At 63.4% G+C, this 16,605-nt stretch overlaps 3 protein-coding genes across 3 annotated transcripts; 1 reads left to right on the top strand and 2 right to left on the bottom strand.

The window, feature by feature from the left end:
- Window positions 1–56: 56 nt before the first annotated feature.
- Window positions 57–6,840, bottom strand: CHLRE_09g394510v5 (uncharacterized protein). Its single transcript, XM_043065718.1, has 11 exons — window positions 6,450–6,840; window positions 5,701–6,168; window positions 5,209–5,367; window positions 4,621–4,885; window positions 4,156–4,251; window positions 3,769–3,828; window positions 3,332–3,526; window positions 2,918–3,070; window positions 2,558–2,644; window positions 2,279–2,377; window positions 57–2,088 (listed from the first exon to the last, which is right to left on the bottom strand). The coding sequence occupies exons 1-11, from the start codon at window positions 6,470–6,472 to the stop codon at window positions 1,891–1,893; spliced, it is 1,803 nt and encodes a 600-aa protein (XP_042921229.1). The 5' UTR covers window positions 6,473–6,840; the 3' UTR covers window positions 57–1,890.
- A 638-nt stretch (window positions 6,841–7,478) lies between these two features.
- CHLRE_09g394547v5 (uncharacterized protein) lies at window positions 7,479–12,679 on the top strand. The gene is made up of 11 exons (XM_043065719.1): window positions 7,479–7,744; window positions 7,834–7,904; window positions 8,025–8,092; window positions 8,229–8,393; window positions 8,649–8,780; window positions 9,006–9,252; window positions 9,439–9,647; window positions 9,939–10,175; window positions 10,370–10,495; window positions 10,712–10,810; window positions 10,981–12,679. The coding sequence occupies exons 1-11, from the start codon at window positions 7,725–7,727 to the stop codon at window positions 11,170–11,172; spliced, it is 1,566 nt and encodes a 521-aa protein (XP_042921230.1). The 5' UTR covers window positions 7,479–7,724; the 3' UTR covers window positions 11,173–12,679.
- Window positions 12,680–12,704: 25 nt separating this feature from the next.
- CHLRE_09g394584v5 (uncharacterized protein) lies at window positions 12,705–15,910 on the bottom strand. Its single transcript, XM_043065720.1, has 6 exons — window positions 15,682–15,910; window positions 14,981–15,530; window positions 14,440–14,735; window positions 14,049–14,180; window positions 13,550–13,666; window positions 12,705–13,375 (listed from the first exon to the last, which is right to left on the bottom strand). The coding sequence occupies exons 1-6, from the start codon at window positions 15,760–15,762 to the stop codon at window positions 13,085–13,087; spliced, it is 1,467 nt and encodes a 488-aa protein (XP_042921231.1). The 5' UTR covers window positions 15,763–15,910; the 3' UTR covers window positions 12,705–13,084.
- Between the last annotated feature and the right edge of the window lie 695 nt (window positions 15,911–16,605).

Here is a 16,605-nt window from a genome sequence, read left to right on the forward strand (position 1 = left end):
CGCTTGAAGCGAGGAAACTGCTGAGTGGGCGATGGAGCAGGGTAAGGGGCAGGGTGGCTGTGTGAGACTTACAGATGAGGTACACACGCTATCATGACAAGATCATCTCGGTTCGGCCTCCCCTTGAATCCTCGCTGTCTTGCCACTCGGTATTTAGGAGTTACACACGCGTGCGGGCTGCCGACGCGCAGAAAGCGGCCCAAAGCAATGGCTGCTATCCTACATGTTCTGCCCTTACTGTACCATTCAAAGCCCAAGGGCCGCCCCAGCCCTTTGATGCTTAGACACCAAGTTAGCGCCTTGAATAACAACACACATGTCGAGGGCAGGTCACTGCACATACACACGCCTTCGCTACCAACAGAATGTCGACACCAAGCTCACTCGCGCCCTCATCACATGCTTCGCAGAGGGCATGCAACCGCGACGCCACCCCCCTGCCCAAACCGCTGCATGTCGCACTCACACACCTCCGGCACAGGCCATCTTCTCTCCAGCCTCATCCAGCTTCATCAAATACGGTACTGCCGCGTCCTTGGACGAACATGCAGTGATGCAGAAATAGTTTCGGCTCACTCGGCGCCTGTACCCCTGCAACTGGGCCTCATTTGCAACATCGGGCCGTGACGGTGCCAACTTAGTGCGCAACGGCTCGCCAAAAATACCACCGTCCATTCGCAGCGGGAGGAGCATGCTAGTGCGCCTTGCAAACTTTAGGCCCACACGTCCTCAGTCTTGATTGTTTGTTGAGATGCGACGCCGAAAACCGCAGACACCCCATCCAACCCGCAAGACATTTAATCTCTGTTGTTCCGGCAGGCGCTTGGCGAACAAGCGCGCGGCGAGTTGTATGTTATTGCGAGCAATTGCAGACGTAGTTTATTACCACTGTCAAAATAATGCACGCAGCGGACAGCAGCAGAAGGCATGCGGGATAGCGCTGGCGTGCAGGGTGCTAAGTTAGAACGCACACATGACACATACACACACACTGATGCCACTCATACACGCGGAGATCCCACACTCACGTCCACTCAAGATGCTGCTCGACAATCCTGCACCGGTGGCTCTCTCATGTGGGCTCCCAAACGCTTCCGTAGACGCTTGTCCTGTCCAAACTTCCGCAGCACCGGGCTCGCACCCATCCCTGTCACGATCCTCACTCCAACCCCAACGAGTTGACTTGCCGCATCCAAGCACCTAGCAACTTGCGGACAGCTGCCGTAATTTCATCTCTGCGCACGCGCCAAGCAGCGCGCGCAACGCCCAAACTTGGTACTGTCCAAGCCTTCGCACAGAACCGTCAGCACCCTTTCCTGGCACTGGCACCACAACTGGCACCGCAACCAGCAACACACCGCATGCATCCCTTGCACGTTGCTTCTGTCCAAGCTCAAAAGTTAATCTTCCGTTCTTCATCCGCCTTGCTGCTCTCAAGAGGCGTTGCCGCCCCACCCAACCAGAAACCACCAACTGCCGCAGCCAAAACAGGGCGAACCAGCGTACCGCTGCATCAACCACCCAACCGCCAACCACCTGGAAAAGTCAACCTCGTCACCTGTACACCTGTTACGATACCACATTCTCAGAAACACCTGCCATGGAATGGCCACTCGCGGCCCTCACGTTTGGGCGCTTTCTGCCGAGCCGGCCCGCCAGCCCTGTCTGCAGCCGTGTTCTCCACAAAACGCGCACACCCCCGGCAAGCAAAGAGACTTCGTACTGATACGTAGTAAACTTGATTATATGCGCTTAAAGCAGGCGCAGCAGCAGATTTGCTGGGCAGGTCAAGCCCAACGTTACGCCTCCGCGACGTAGGCGCTGTTGCCTCCGCCCTTTCCGCAGCACCCACTAACACGCTGCAAAACCCAAACGGCTTGGCACGCGGGCTTACCGCCCATTGGTGGCGTTGGCCGTAACCGGCGCGGCAGCGGTGGCGCCAGCACCACCGGCGGCCTGCATCTTGCGCAGCCGAGCCCAGTCGGAGCGCCAGTCACGGCCAGCCTGGGAGTCGGGGCCGGGCGGCGGCTGCATGGCCGCAATGGCATCGCCGCGGGGCAGCACCATGGGCGGGCCGCCGCGAGCCGCCTGCAGGGAGGGTGCAAGGCATGGGTGCACGTCTAGCTAGCAGGGCGGGAGGGAGGGACGTGTAGCCGTCGATGCAAGACCGGGAGGGAGTGAGGCCATGGACGTCGGCGCGGTTGTGGCGCGATTGTGGGAATGGCTAGCTGCACCGGCACATCCCCATTTCCTGCCGGAAACGAAAACGAAGCCGCACCTGCAGCTCCTCCAGCAGCCGCTGCTGCTCGGAGATCGTGTTCTGCGCGTTGTTGTACTTCGTAATTAGGTTCTTAATCTCTGACGACAGCCCGTCGATCTGTTGGCGAGAGGGGGCACGAGCGGGGATATTTAGTGGCATGACAGGAGTGACCACGCGTGGACGCTGCAACATGCAATCTTCCTTTGTGCAAAGGTCACCGATGCACGGCGGTTCACTTTGATGCCTAATAAAACACCAGTTTAAAAATGCGAACCAGAGCACACGGCGCGCCCTCACCTGCTGCATGCGCAGCTTCTCGCTGGCCTCGATCTGCTGCGCCTGCTCCTGCAGCTGCTGCCGCGCCGCAATGTACTCGTTCACCAGCTGCGAGGAAACGAGGCGGCGAGAAGGGTGTGCAGGCGGGCACAAGAGCAGCGTCAGAGGCAGTGTGAACGATACTAACGTCGCAATGCACGGGTGCAAATGACACCGCGGCACACGTGCAGTCCAGTCCCGATCCTTTCATTGGCCACTCCCACTCCCACGGTCCCACCTTCACTCGCAGGGCCCCACTCCCAAGCTCTGTTCCCATTCCCATTCCCATCCCCATCCCCAATCCAATTCCCAAACCCCCATCGCCACCAGCCGCGCACCCACCTGCGACAGCTCGGTCCGCAGGCGCGCCACGTCCTTCTGCACGATCTCGCGCAGCGTCTTGACCATCTCCTGCGCCTCCGCCTCCTTGCTGAGCGAGGCGTCCAGCTTCTCCTGCAGCGACGACACCTCGCTGCTGTACTGGCTCTTGACACCCTGCGACACGCAGGGCGTTCACAACTTACAGTCACGGACAAGAACAACCGCAAAGGCTAATGACGTCAGCGCAGGCAGGCGGCGCTTTACAGAAGTTCGTTTAGTCTTTGCTACCCAGGAAGTAGCTGCTAATAAGCTCGCAGCATGACAACAACGATAGCACCGCACTGCAGGTACGCACCGAAACCGACCAACCCCTCAGCGAAGCCCACGCCGAAACCGGCCCCCCACACAGGCGCACTCGCAGCCACTCGCACTCGCCTCCAGCTGCTGCTTGAGCTCGGCCATGCGGCTCTCGTAGCGACTGGACACGCGCGCCTCCACCTCGGCGACATTGATGGAGGAAGCCTTGGCGGCGGCGGCGGCGGCCGCGGCGGCGGCGGCCGCCTCGGTGGCGGCGGCCTTGGCCTGACGCTTGGCCTCCGTCAGCTCATGCGTCATTGCGCTGTGCTTGGTCTGTGGAGCAGGAGGTGGTCAGAAATGGTGCAGTGGCGCGTGTAAGCGTTGTGGAATGGTGTAATAATGTGACAGTCAGCGGTACCGTTCCAGACAAGGCCAGACGAACCCTTCCAAGTGTACACCAGCCCCGGCCACTGAGACACAGCTGTGCAAGCAGCCCTGTTGCAGCACCAGCTGCGCAACCGCCCCGGCACTTGAGAATGAGAGACGCAGCCGCAGCTGCTGCAGCCATCGCGCACCTGCAGCTCCGTCAGCTGCTCGGCGCTGTGGCGGGCGGCCTTCTCAGATTTCTCCAGGTCCTGCGGGAAGTCCAGGCCCAGGGGGTTACAATGTTACACTCATGACTAGTTAAGGAAGTGGTCGACCTGGGGAGGCTGCAGCAGCATCACGGCATAGCGCCCTGCGTGCGTGCGCCTGCCTTGGCCCCCCGACTTCCCGCTGCCTAGCACTGCATGCGTACGCCCCTTGCATGCGTCGCGCCAATCCTTCTCTGCAACGCCCTCCCACCAGCTCCTCACCCTGTCAACCCGCCAAACTCCTTGCCACCTCTGCTAGCAGTCCAGAACACAGGCACGTACCCATGCACACGCCCACACGCCTGTGCACACATCCACACGCCCACGCACCTGCGCCATGCGCTGCAGTTTCTCCTGGCTGCTGGAGGCGGCAGTGCGCGCCGTGCGCAGCTCCGACAGCGCCTGCGACAGCTGCTGCTCCAGAGCCTGCGTATTTATACAAGGTTTGCATGTGCGTGCACGTTTGTGAGAAGGGACCGATGAAACCTCGCTGAATGCCTGAGCGCGCGGCCGGAGCATCGGGTGGCACCCCCTCGTATCCCCATGGTGCTCCCGGGCGGTCGCCGCAGCCGTGTCCTGGCCCAAACCCACGCAGCCTGCCATTCCAACCCATCCCGCCGCTCCTCAGCTCACCGCGCAGGATACCATGGATGCCAAGCTCAACCCCATCCTACCCACCCAAGACCCGCTCCCCAGCCGGCCCTGCCCTCACCTGCTGGCACCCCTCTCCTTTCCCTCTCACCCCAACCCTCCCCCCCCACGCACACACACACACACACACGCACACGCACTCACCAGCACCTCTGTGGGCACCTCCCGGGCCAGCACGGTGGTGGCCTCGGTGTGGCCCCAGTGCGCCACCACCACATAGTCGTGCGTGACGCTGCTGCCGCCGGCGCGCGTCTGGCCCGACGCATTAGCAGCCTTGCCGTGGCCGTGGCCGTTGCCGTTGCTGCTAGCCGCGCCGGCCGAAGCGGCGCCGGCCTTGCCGTTCAGGCCGCCGCCGGCGGCGCCCTGGCCGGCCGCGCCTGGCAGCGGCGGCGGCTGCAGGATGATGGACCTGTTGCGGGGGTGCGGGACAAAACGAATTGGAACGGGTGACCGGTGTGACAGGCCTCGTTGCCACGTATGCGCACAGCTGCACACCATCACCCATTCACCCATTCGCACCATTCACCCATTCATTTCGTCTGCACCTGGGAAAACAGTACTCGGCCAATCCTATTCCCGGTAACCGTTCATCAGCCCCGCTGAGTCATTTTTCGCCCTTGACCCCGCACCCTGCGCCCGCCGCCCCGCGCCACGCCCTGCCGCTGCCCGCGCTCGCCCCCCCTTCCCCATGCACCCGCCGACCCTGCCCCCGCCGGCGCCACGTGCACGCACCTGTCGTGGCCCGGCTCCCAGGATACGGTGTCGAAGCCCTGCCCCTGCACCAGCACCAGCTTGGCGTGCAGCGTCTGCCAGTCGGCGGGCAGCGCAAAGGTGGCGCTGTGCATGTGGCCGCTGCACCAGGACAGCGGCAGCGCGTGCTGCACCTCCCAGCTGCGGGGTGGGGCGGGGGCAGGCAGGGGTTGGAAGGGCGGGGCGGGGTGGCACACGAAGGGGGCTGGGTGTGGGCGTGGATTGTGGCCAGGGCCGGGGCAGCTGGGGGTGGATGGGCGATTGAGTTGGCACACACAAGAAAAATGCTCATGGCCCCTGAATTGAGAGTTCCGGTAGCACTGCATCCCGCCTACCCCACCACCACGCCCGGCTTCAGGCTATACAACAACTCAGCACCCATGGCCAGCCGCTGCCCGGACGGACCTACACACCCTGCATGCGACGTGCTCTGGCAGGTCGGATCCCGCCCCGCCTGCCACGACCTTGCCCCACCTGCCAAGCGCCTCGCAGTCGCCCACCAGCACCAGCCGCTCCCCGGGCACCGTCACGCAGCGCGGCACCACCACGTGCACACGAACCGTGGAGGCGTCCCGCACCAGCACGGAGTCGTGAAGCCCCGCGCCGGCCTGCTCCCGGCCCGCACCGCGGCCGTTGGAGGCGTGGCCGTTGTGGTTGTTGTGACCGTTGTGGTTGTTGTGGCCGTTGAGATGCCCGTTGGCGGCTTTAGGGATATGGCCGTTCAGTTTGGCTGCGTCCACGGCTGCGGCGGGCAGCGCGGCGACGGTGGTGCTGGGCGCGCGGTGTGCGGGCGAAAGGCTGGGAGCAGGGAAGGATAGCCGCCGGATGGCGGCGGCTGGTGACATCATGGGTTGACCGTGTTGAGTGTGGGGTAGAAGTGTGCACGCGGCGGCGGTGGCGGGGGATGCCGCAGGGCTGAGGCGTGCCGACGGCGACCGGTGGCTGCGAAGGGGACAAAGCAGGGCAGGGTGGTTGACAAGTGTGGGCTAGGCCGGGGGTACGCGGAAGGCAGGCGGTTACTGGATGTAACGTCTTAGCTGGTGTGATGTCTTTGCAGATGTGTGGGTAGGGACGGAGCGCGGAGGAGGCAGGTGCCGGAAGCTGGGCGAGGGCAGGCAGACCGCGTGAACCCTATTTGTTGGCAGTCTTGTGTGTGTGCGTGTGTGTGTCTCTGGCGCCAAACCACCGCCTTAGCCCGAGAGCCAACCGGACGTTGTGCTCACCTGTTAATGCATTGGTTCAGCATGGTGGTGCGCCAGCGTCCTCCCGTTCAGAGTTACACGACGCGGCGGAATGGCACTTCCCACGCGCGCGAAATCCTTGTCGCACGTCCAGCGCTTTGCAAAATTGAGCAAAGCAGGTATTGAGATGGCGCGACTGGCTGGGTTGAAGAGCTCGCGCTCGAATAAGACCCTACCACCGCTTTTTGAGGTTCGCTCCTCGAGAGTCGCCCAATTGTTTTCCTCTCGCCGATTGGGGTCAAGTAGAGCTATTGGTCTTCAGCAGCTGGTGCAGTGCGCTTATCGGGGAGAGAAGTTGGTTACTTCGGTGGGCTTGGTTGCAGGGCCACTTCAAGGGCAAGCAGCAACGCTATTGGACCACTCAAGCGAAATCGACTCATCAACTGTTTCGCCCTGCGCATGCGCGCACGTTTGTGCCTGAGTGCGGATTGGCTGCCCACGCGCCCATGCAGGGGACGGAGCCCCCAGAGAGGGTTTTGTGTGCAAATCAGGGGCTGGACACCCCCGCCTTCACACACATGAGCTGAATCCTCACGCATGGCCGCTTATAACTGCGGTCTTGAGCGGGGAGTGTTGTGCGCGCCGGGCCAAGTGGGGCTGCCCTCGAGAAGTGACCAAAGCATCTAAGACACGGGCGCATTAAACCTAATGTGGGCAGCGCATACAGTGATGGATGGGAATGCACGAGGCGCCACAATGCGAGTAGGACATTAGGTGAGGGCCCACAACCCCTGGCCCTTGCCCTGGCCCAAAAGGGTGGTTCGGACTCTGGCCACAGCCGGCCCTAATGTGCTGTAACAAACGCATCGCACAACAGACAGCGTCATGACACCTTGGAGATGCCTCTTAGTGTTGATATGGCAAATGGGTTGGCGGCAGGCAAGGCGCAACGGGCCGGCTCCCAGCGGGGGGGCAAGCGTGCGTGCGCAGTGTGTGCGGGCAGGGGGCACGCACAATGATGCAAGCGCGTGCAATATATTCTGGCCGGTCAGCGCGCGTATTCCAGATAACCTGCTGCTACTTGCTATTATTGGAGTAACTGAGAGCGCAGCCTGCGATCTAGAGCGTCGCGAGCGTGAAAGTAGCAATACCTCCAACACTCGGAAGTCGGCTCCAGCGAGTATTCCGAGCTCCACCGGACCCCTCTCGATTAAGCATCTGGAAGGCGACTCCTTGGAACGGCAACCTGAGCAAGGCCCCCTCTCCGGCGAGCTCAAATACATCTGCTAGTCAGCGCTTTACCGTGGACGCCCGGAAATGCTTCTCAAATGCTCACGGTGAGGATTTGACCTTTTTGGCGCCGATGCAAGTATGGCGCGAGTCAATCCTAGGCTTGGCGCTCACGCAACAACCCGAAACATCGCAGACCGCCTTGTGCGGAGGGTCGCCGTGGCTCGTCGCTGACGCCGAAAATCGGCGCAGTGACCTCAATTCCAGGTGCGCTAGCTCCCGTTTCGATGCCACCGCCAACCGTTCCCGCCTTTGCGAAAGTCAAAGACAGCGTGCAACCCTTGACCGCCCCAGGCTCCACCGAAGGTCCCTCGCTCACCCTCGCAGTTATGTTGCCGGCGCTGAGCCCGGCGACTGCTTTCAGGAATGCGCCGCGCTCGGCGCTTGTTGCCCCGGTAAGTCACGCGCCTTGACGTTACGGGCCCTGCTGCTTCGCTACGGCGAGGCGGCACGCGGCTGCACTCCCTTCGCCCCTCGCTGCGCACTGGTCGACCCCTTCATGTTCTCGGCTCTCTACCCGGGTAACTTCAGGCCGCCGCCGTCTCGGAGTCCCCTGCCGAGCTGCAATCGGAGGAGCAGCCCGTGCGCGGCTTCGGCAAGCGCCTGGCGTCTGTGAGCTTCGAGCAGCCCGATGAGGCCTCGCTCGTGAGCTGCCGCTTCATCGTGCCCCACCACGTCACCAAGCCCGGGCAGCAGGTGGGCGCGGCGCTGCGGCCGTGATGCGGAGGTCTGAGGGGCAGTGCGGAGGGCAGCCACGTGATAGGCGTGCTCGCGTGTAGCACGGGGTCCTGACACAAGATCGAGCAGGGCAAGCCACGCGTGCCGTCGCCAATACGACTCGCGTAACCCAGTACAGCACCCATCGCCATGGCAGCTGCTCAGACCTCGACGTGATGTATCCTACCGGTGCTTGACTACCCTGTCCCGCTTGTCCTTTGCGGCCCCGCGCAGCTCTTCCTGAGCGGCTCCTCGCCGGCGCTGGGCGAGTGGGACCCGGCCCGCGCGGTGCCGATGGAGTGGCAGGAGGGCCACAGCCACGTGGCGGTGGTGCGCGTGCCCGCCTCGCGCCTGGTGCAGGCCAAGGTGGGATCATGCTGAAAAAGGGAGCTTGGGAGGAGGAAGAAGGGGCTGGGCGCCGCTGGAAGTTGGGGGTGGGGGCGGCTAGGCAGGTACGTGGGAGCAAGGACCACGGCGAGGGGCCCGGGCTGACCGCCGGTTGCCTGTGTTGGCCGCGGGCCGCAACGCGTGGCAGGAGTGGATTGCTAACCCTGTGCGTGTCTTGCTGTCCCGACCCGGTTTGCTTGGCAGCTGGTGCTGATGGAGAACGGCAAGCCGGTGTACACGGAGGAGGGCAACGCGCGCGACCTGATGCTGCTGCCCTCGGGCGTCAGCCTGCAGCCGGGCGCCTCGCTCAACAGCATGGACGAGGAGTCGCAGCCCGCCGCCGCCGCAGCCAACCCCGGCCAGCTGGACTACCAGATCATGTGCCACGTGGGCAACACCGAGGCGACCCAGATCCTGCGCCTGCCCGTGGTGCTGCCCGCCAAGGACTCCAGTGAGTCGGGCTGCGGCTACTCCCGTGAGGGCGGGCTTGGGCGTGTGCAAGGGCACTCGGAAAGAGGGGTGGCTGCACCCATACGCCAGATAAATTTCATATATGTAGTACCGCATCCGATTAGCTCCTCCGACGCCGCCGTTCTCAACCCCTGTTGCCTGGAATGCACGCCCTCCGACGTGCCAGGCGACCGGCGCGTGCTGTGCAAGTTCGTGGTGATGCTGGACGGCATCAAGCTGGAGCCGCGGCAGTTCCCGGTGGTGGTGGGCAGCGCGGCGGAGCTGGGCGCCTGGAACGCCGGCGAGGGCGTCAAGCTGATGCGCCAAGTGGGCGGCTACTGGACGCGCCGCGTGGAGCTGCCGCTGTACGAGGGCAGCGGCGACATCCAGGCCAAGGTGAGCGAGCACAGGTCGGGTTGGGAGCGGCGGCTGGGCAGGTCGGGTTTGGGAGGGGGGCTGGGTTGGGTTGGGTTTGGGATGGAGGGTGGGGTGGGGTGAGCTGTGGGTGGTGGGTGGAGAAAGGTTGGAGCAGGGCGCTGGGCGGAATCTATGCGGCGGCGGAGTACTTTGGCCATCGGGGCGCTGGTGGTGAGCTTTCTGATCACTGTGACCAGCGGCAACAAGGAGCGTTGTTGTGCGAGTTCGTAAGAGCGCCTGCGTACAACACTGCGGCCTCACAACCTGCAGGTGGTCATCTGCAACGCGGACGGCTCACCCGCCGTGTGGGAGCCCGGCACCACCAACCGCGTGCTCAGCGCCTGCCGCTCCACCCCCGGCGGCTCCGCCATGCACATCTTCGTGTGCCGCTGGAGCCAGCCCGGCTTCACGCCCACCGTGTGCGTGCCGGTGCAGCACGAGGACGCCAGCAAGGAGTACGTGAAGCAGCTGGACGCGGCGCAGAAGGAGATTGGAATGATGCGCCAGGTGCGGCCGATGGGTTTGACGGTGGGATACCTAGCTCAAAGGAGTGCAAGCCCATTTCACCGGTGAACGCCACGCCGTGCGAGTGGGCAGGGGGGCGCAAGCGTATCGTGCTTATGAAGCTGCATTGTGACGTCGCGAGCCTGGTGTCCTTGCTGACTTGTTTGTGTGTCCCTGGCGTGCCCGGCGCGCCGCAGGCCGTGACCGCCAAGTCGCGGCAGGTGCAGTCGCTGGAGTCGGAGCTGGCGGCCGTGCGGCGCAGCGAGCGGTCCATGCGTGAGGAGGTCGGCGCGCTGCGTGCCGAGCTGGGCCAGTTCGCGCAGGTGGGCGGGCGGGTGCGCGGTGGGGGCGGCTGGGCAGGTGCGTCGGCGCCGGAGGCGCTGCAAACGTGGTGGGCGTGGTCCTGGGGATGTATTATGAAGCGCGCTTGCGCGCTTGATGGGTCCGCTTGTTTGTCCTTGTGCGCTGTGGCCGGCGGGCTTTGCATCGCACGCATCGCACGGCTTGCCTGACCCAACTGGTGGCCGCTCTCCTTGCAGGAGGCCGAGCTGGCCGCCAAGTCGGAGATGGCGGCCCGCCGCGAGGTGGCCGAGCTCAGCGAGCAGCTGGCGCGCGTGGAGGAGAACTACGAGCGCCAGGTGGGGTCGGCGCCGTGTGATGCCGGGGGGCGGCGGTGCAGCCGTGCAGACAGTGGAAGCGGGTTGTGACTGGGACGTACTGGGCCCCAAATTTCACTTCATGCGCTCAGTCCAACAAGTCTGTCCACGCTTTGCTGTAAACTCCAACTCAACGCACACACACGCACCAGGTGAACTTCTTGGCCGCCAAGCTGGAGGAGATGGAGCGCGAGATCCTCTCGCTGCAGGACCAGCTGCGCGAGTCCGGAAACGGCAGCTCGGCGCAGGGGGCGGTGCAGAACCAGCACGCCGGCCAGCACGGCTACAGCAACGGGAACGGCAACGGCAGCGGGCGCCCCGTCACGCGTGCTAGCTGGCGCTAAGCTGCCGTCGCCAACGACGCGGTGGTAAGCGCCCTAGCGGGTGTGGCAGAATTCCAGGTGCAGGGGAAAGGCGCGGCCGGAGTGTGAGAGTTGGCAGCAGGTCGGGTGTTGGTCTAAAGCCTGGGGGAAGCCGTGTGCGCTGCGAGCAGGGTGCAGCGCTCGGTCCGAACCCAAGGAGAGGGATTGCGTTTCTTCGTAGCGTTGTATTACGTTTGGGTAATCATGGGCGGCTTCGCGCGTGCGGCACGTCCAGTCCGGTTCCTTTGACTTCGTGTCTTCAGGGGAGGGAGGCATGACGATGAAGATATGGCGGTGTTGTGGTTTCGCTCAATCGTTGTGTCCGGCTAGCGCTGAGCTTCTGGATGATTGGACCTTATTTGTTTTGCAAGCGTGAGCACGGCAGCAGCTATGTCTCGCTGGGGGAGTGGGCAGGAAGCGCTGCAAGGGCGTCGAGCATGGAGAGATAAGGCCTCAACTGCGCATGTGGCGGTTGAAAGGGGCGAGGGCCTGCCAGCCTGCGCAGCCTGCTTTAGGCTGCATGCAATTTACTTGTTGAGGGAGGAGAGGCTGAGCGGCGCACAGTGGATTTGATATTTGAGACGGGAGCTCGAGGGCCAGCGTGAGGCCAGGCGGGAGAGGAGCGGGAGACGGAGTTTGTGGTACGGTATGAACAACGCTTATGCTAGCACGGTCAGCACATGCTGCCTTCACTTATTCCTTCGCATGAAGTGTGGACGGCGGCGCATGTCTCCGACACGGTTTGACTCAAGGTGGAACCTACTCAGTCCTTGGTTGCCATGAGACTCTTCCTCAGTATGTTGGGGCAGAGGGTGTGAAGCAACGCACTGCATGGCTGTGCAGTGGTAAGATTGATGTGTCGCTGTTGGTATAAGAGCAACGCCCCACCTGACGCGAAGGACGTATGACTTTGTTGGCGGTTTTGGTATTGTCCGGCAGGGAAGCGGGCTTTGGTTGAACACAATTTGCGCACATGCTGTAGCGGGATCAAGTCGAGGTCTCGCAAGTCAGGCCGCTCCGGGCTTGAGTTTGCTTGCTTCACATTGATCCCGGGCGTCACTGGCCGAGCCTCAATACCAAATACAGGCGAGGAGCACTAGTGGGCATGCGGTGGAGTAAAGCACGAGCTAGTGGTTTCGCCGCGTCGGTGGCAAACCCCTTTCCTAAAGCGTGCGTGTGGGTGAGTATAAAGTACGCCAGAGGCGCGGTGGGATTCTTGCCGCTGGTGTCTCCCAATGTGCGCAACCTCTGCACGGCACACGTAGCTGTGGTGCCGTATCATCTTGCGTACTCAACGCATGTGCGATGTTCTGTGGTCTCGTCTCGTCATTGTTTGTTTGGTTGGACTGCTGGTACCGTGTTCCGAGAGTTGTACCACCTCCTTTTGAGGTTGGCCCCATGGGGCACACATACGACGGCGAGTTGAAGCGCTGTTGGGGATTTGCGAGCAGCGTATGACTTAGCTTGAGCATTGTAAGACGCACGGAACTGGCTGCATGCCCCCGCACCCCTGGGTGAGCACTGGCTTGGCAGCCCTCTTCCTTAACACACAAATCACGGTACCAAACACACGTGTGCAAGGTGCAACTCATGCCCTGGTGACCCCAGCACCACCGCGCCAACGGTGCACCGCAGCACCGTTGCACCTCCATTGCACCACCAGATGAGTGGCAGCCAAACCCCTACCGCAGCGCCACACCCTGATGCGTCCCCTTGACCTGCTATCACTCCTTCGCCGTGCTCCTCCACCTTGATATGTCGTTCATTGCGCTAGCGACCTTGCGGCCTGCGTGCCCAAGCCGCCTACAGTCCACCGTACACACGCGCAAAACGGCCGGCTGGCGAGAGCCCTACGAGACCCTAACGAGAAGCCTGCAAAAGCTCTGCGAAAGCGCTACAGCGGCTTCTTGTTCGGCGTGCCGGGCTGGCGCGGGAAGCGCGCCGGCGTGCTCTTATCCTTGAGCACCACAAGTGCCGTGAACTGCTGCGCCTGCGCCTGCTGCGCCTGGCCCTCGCCTGCAGCACCCAAAGCATCGCTTGCTGTGGCCGCCTCGCCTGCGCCTGCAGCGGCGGACCCGGGCGCGGGTGCGGCTGCGGGTGCCAGGGTGGTGCTGCTGACACGCTCCAGCGCCAGCTTGCGGCCGCCCAGCTGGCCGATGGCGTTGGAGGCAGCAGCCACCTCGGCCTGTGCGGGAGGAGGTTGGAAAAACAAAACCGAGTATGGGTGCCGAAGTGCGTGCGGAAGCGGGATAGGCCGGCAGCAGCCAAGACGGAACATCCGCAAGCGCCCTTGCTCAACCCCCGCTTTGCCTCTGCAGATGCACCCGCCCAGGTCGCGAGCATGCAACCAACCCCGCACCTCGGGATCTGGCCCCTTGGCTGCCACCCACAGGCCGCCGGTGCGCACGAAGGGCATGCACAGCTCTGCCAGGACTCGGGTCTCAGCCACCGCCCGAGCCACTGCCACGTCATAGGCCTGCAGGTAGGCAGCGGGTAGCACGAAGCGTTGGGCGAGGAATGGACAGCAAGCAGTTGCGCATGTTACGCATGTTACGGATGACGGCCCTGTCACATGCATGATCAGAGCGCATTGCTTACGAGATGTGCTTTAGGGTAAGGGTGCCTGAGTAAGCACGGCACGACCCGGCCGTTGTGTACCTGGATGGTCGCAATAAGTATGCGTCCGGGCCCGGGCCCTGTATCCATTGCTTCCCAAGTACCCTCTCCAGCCCTCTTTCTCCGGCACCTTTCCTTGCCCTCTGTGTTCAGGCCCCTGCCAGCCCCCTCGCCAGCCTCGTGCCAGGCCCCTCGCCAGCCCCCTCTCCCTTCCTCTCTCCCTCTCAAGCCCCGCCTCCCACCTGCCGCAGCTCAGGCCGGCGCCCGCCCTCCTCCGCGCGGCACCACACCACATCCACATTCCGCAGCCCCGCCCGCGCCGCTGCCTCCTTCAGAAAGTCGCAGCGCTTGCGGAGCGTGTCAAGCAGCGTTACCTGCGAGGTGGCGAACACGAGGTGGCGGGTTGCGGATTGTGTTGATTATGGACAAGGAGGGAAGGCAGCGGGTCACCGTACAGGTTGTGGTACGGTATCGGCGAGGGCCGCACGACCGATGACTTTGCCTGGGCACACGCCTCAGTGCCGTGACACAAGAAGGAATACCTGGCTATCAAGCCACGGACGCTGCTGCCTGAGGCGGCGCGATATACACGTACAGTACTCTGCGGCGTGCCCGGCAAGAGCCCCCGCGTACCTTCCATTGCGGCCGCGCCGCCGCAATGATCATACCAGGCAGGCCCGCGCCCGTGCCGACGTCAATCAGCCTCAGCTCAACGCCATCGCCACTGCTGCGGCTGCTGCTGCCGCTGCTGCTGCCGGCGCTTCTCCCGCTCGAGCCGCGCGCCTCCGCCGCGCCTGCCTCTGCCCCTGCTACAGCCGGGCCCGCGGGCCGCAGCAGCCCCATCGCTGCCGCGTGCCGCTCAATGACTGGCAGTAGCGCGAGGGAGTCCACCACGTGCCTCTGCCAGGCATCGCCCTTGTCGCGGACAGCTGCGAAGTGAATGCACACGTGAGGACATACTCCGCAGGCACGCCATGTATCGTCACTGCCGGTTGCTCCGAGCCGGCATATACGGAACGGTCGAGGGCACGGCAGCAAGCGCCTTACCACAGGCCCTTCCCCGTCTGCGCATTCTCTTGTTTCCATAGCTAAGCCAACTATTCCAGTCCACCTGTCAGTTTCATCGAACCCATCCCACCTGTCAGGCCCATTCACCCCAATGTTCCCATCCCACCTGTCAGGTTCATGGTCTGGTTCACTTCCAGCATGTGGTCAAGGTAGGTGTTCATCTGCCCGTGCTGCTCATCGCTGAGCCCGTAGAGAGCAAGTAACTCCGGCGTCAGACCGCCCGGCAGGCCCGCAGAAGCCGCCGGCAGGCCGCTAGCAGGCGCGGTTGAGGGTGATGAGGATGATGCTGTGCTGGATGCGGTGCTGGGGGATGTGGGGCTGGGGGCGGCGGACGCCGCGGCGCCGGCGGCAGCAGCCGGCGGGGTGGCGCCGCCCGGTGCCTGGGCAGAGCGTGGAGACCTAGGGTAGCGGGGCGCACTGGCGGAATCCAAGCCCGTGCGGCTGCTGCTGGTGGAGGGCTCGCCGTCTGGGGCCGGCTTCTCTGGCTGTGCTGCCGATGTTACCCGACGGGTGCGCGGCGCTGGGCCAGGCTTCGCCGGAGCCCCGGCCCCGTCGTCGACGGCCGCGGCGGGCGACCTGGCCGGCTGGCGGGCCGGGCCAGAGCTGGATGCATCGCTATTGCTACTTTGCCGTGACCGAAGAGCGCAGACCGGTGCCTGCAGTGCAGCCGTGCGAGACGCGAGGGCGCTGACTGCTACCCGCAAATTACTGGTTCGTGTGCTCGCTCGGCCATTACATGCTTTCAGGCCCGGCTTAGATATACCACTGTAGTTTATATCAAGGGATATTGTAATTACTTTCGCTCACCAGTCGGCCGCGAGCCTGCAAGCCGGTTTCCACGGTGCGGAATGTAGCCGCCGCCAACGTTTTGTCTGCTAGCAACGCCATTGCGGTCATATAACGTAATTGAATAGAAGAAAGGTATCCCGTCACGAGGGTGCCACCGTGGACGAACTTCGTTAGGGTTCAAACCGAGACTTTGCTTCCGCTTCTGACTCCAGCAAACCCTTACACGAATTGGGACTGGCACATAGGCAGTATGGTAAATGTACCGGGTAACCAGGTTGAAGGGAGGTAGGGGTGGGGTCCTGGGGTGGTGGGCCCTGGGATGGGGCGTAGCCGCATGGCAGTTACGCCGTACACACACGCTGGCCCGATTGCGCCCCCGGGCACCAAGCTGTATGATGTCAGGCCCAACTATTGTCGCAGCAGGCACGCAAGACCAGCAAGCCGCGGCTGACGTCCCTGCACCTGACGGCTGAGTGACTGACGCGGTGACACCGGCCCTGTCTCACCCCTTCTCACCGCCGTGACACAGAGTTATTACGAGTCTACGAGTAGGTCGTGGGATGCAAGGTTGTTAGGTGGCACCACTGGCACGCAATCTCAAGTCCAGCCGTCCAGGGCAGGTATCGCTCGCGACCCGCGCCAGCCGCCAGCAATTCAGCAATCCCTCGCGGCCCCCTGGACGCGACGGCGCGATGTGCGGTGGCCACGATCCCTATGCCCTCCCTGATAGCCTGCCGGCCCCAGTCATGGCCAGTGCCAGTGACCACCACGCCAGGTAGCAAGTGCATCACCACGCGATCACGCCGGCAGTCAAGGTGTCTAGAGACACCGGGTCTTGGGGCCTTGGCCAACTACCCATTCGCGAGCACCAAGCTCCTCCCATCGACACCAGTGTGAGCATCACTTTAGCAGGCACGCACTCATGAGCCTCCGTCAAGACTG

This window comes from Chlamydomonas reinhardtii, chromosome 9, assembly GCF_000002595.2.
Source record: "Chlamydomonas reinhardtii strain CC-503 cw92 mt+ chromosome 9, whole genome shotgun sequence".
NCBI classification, from domain to species: domain Eukaryota; kingdom Viridiplantae; phylum Chlorophyta; class Chlorophyceae; order Chlamydomonadales; family Chlamydomonadaceae; genus Chlamydomonas; species Chlamydomonas reinhardtii.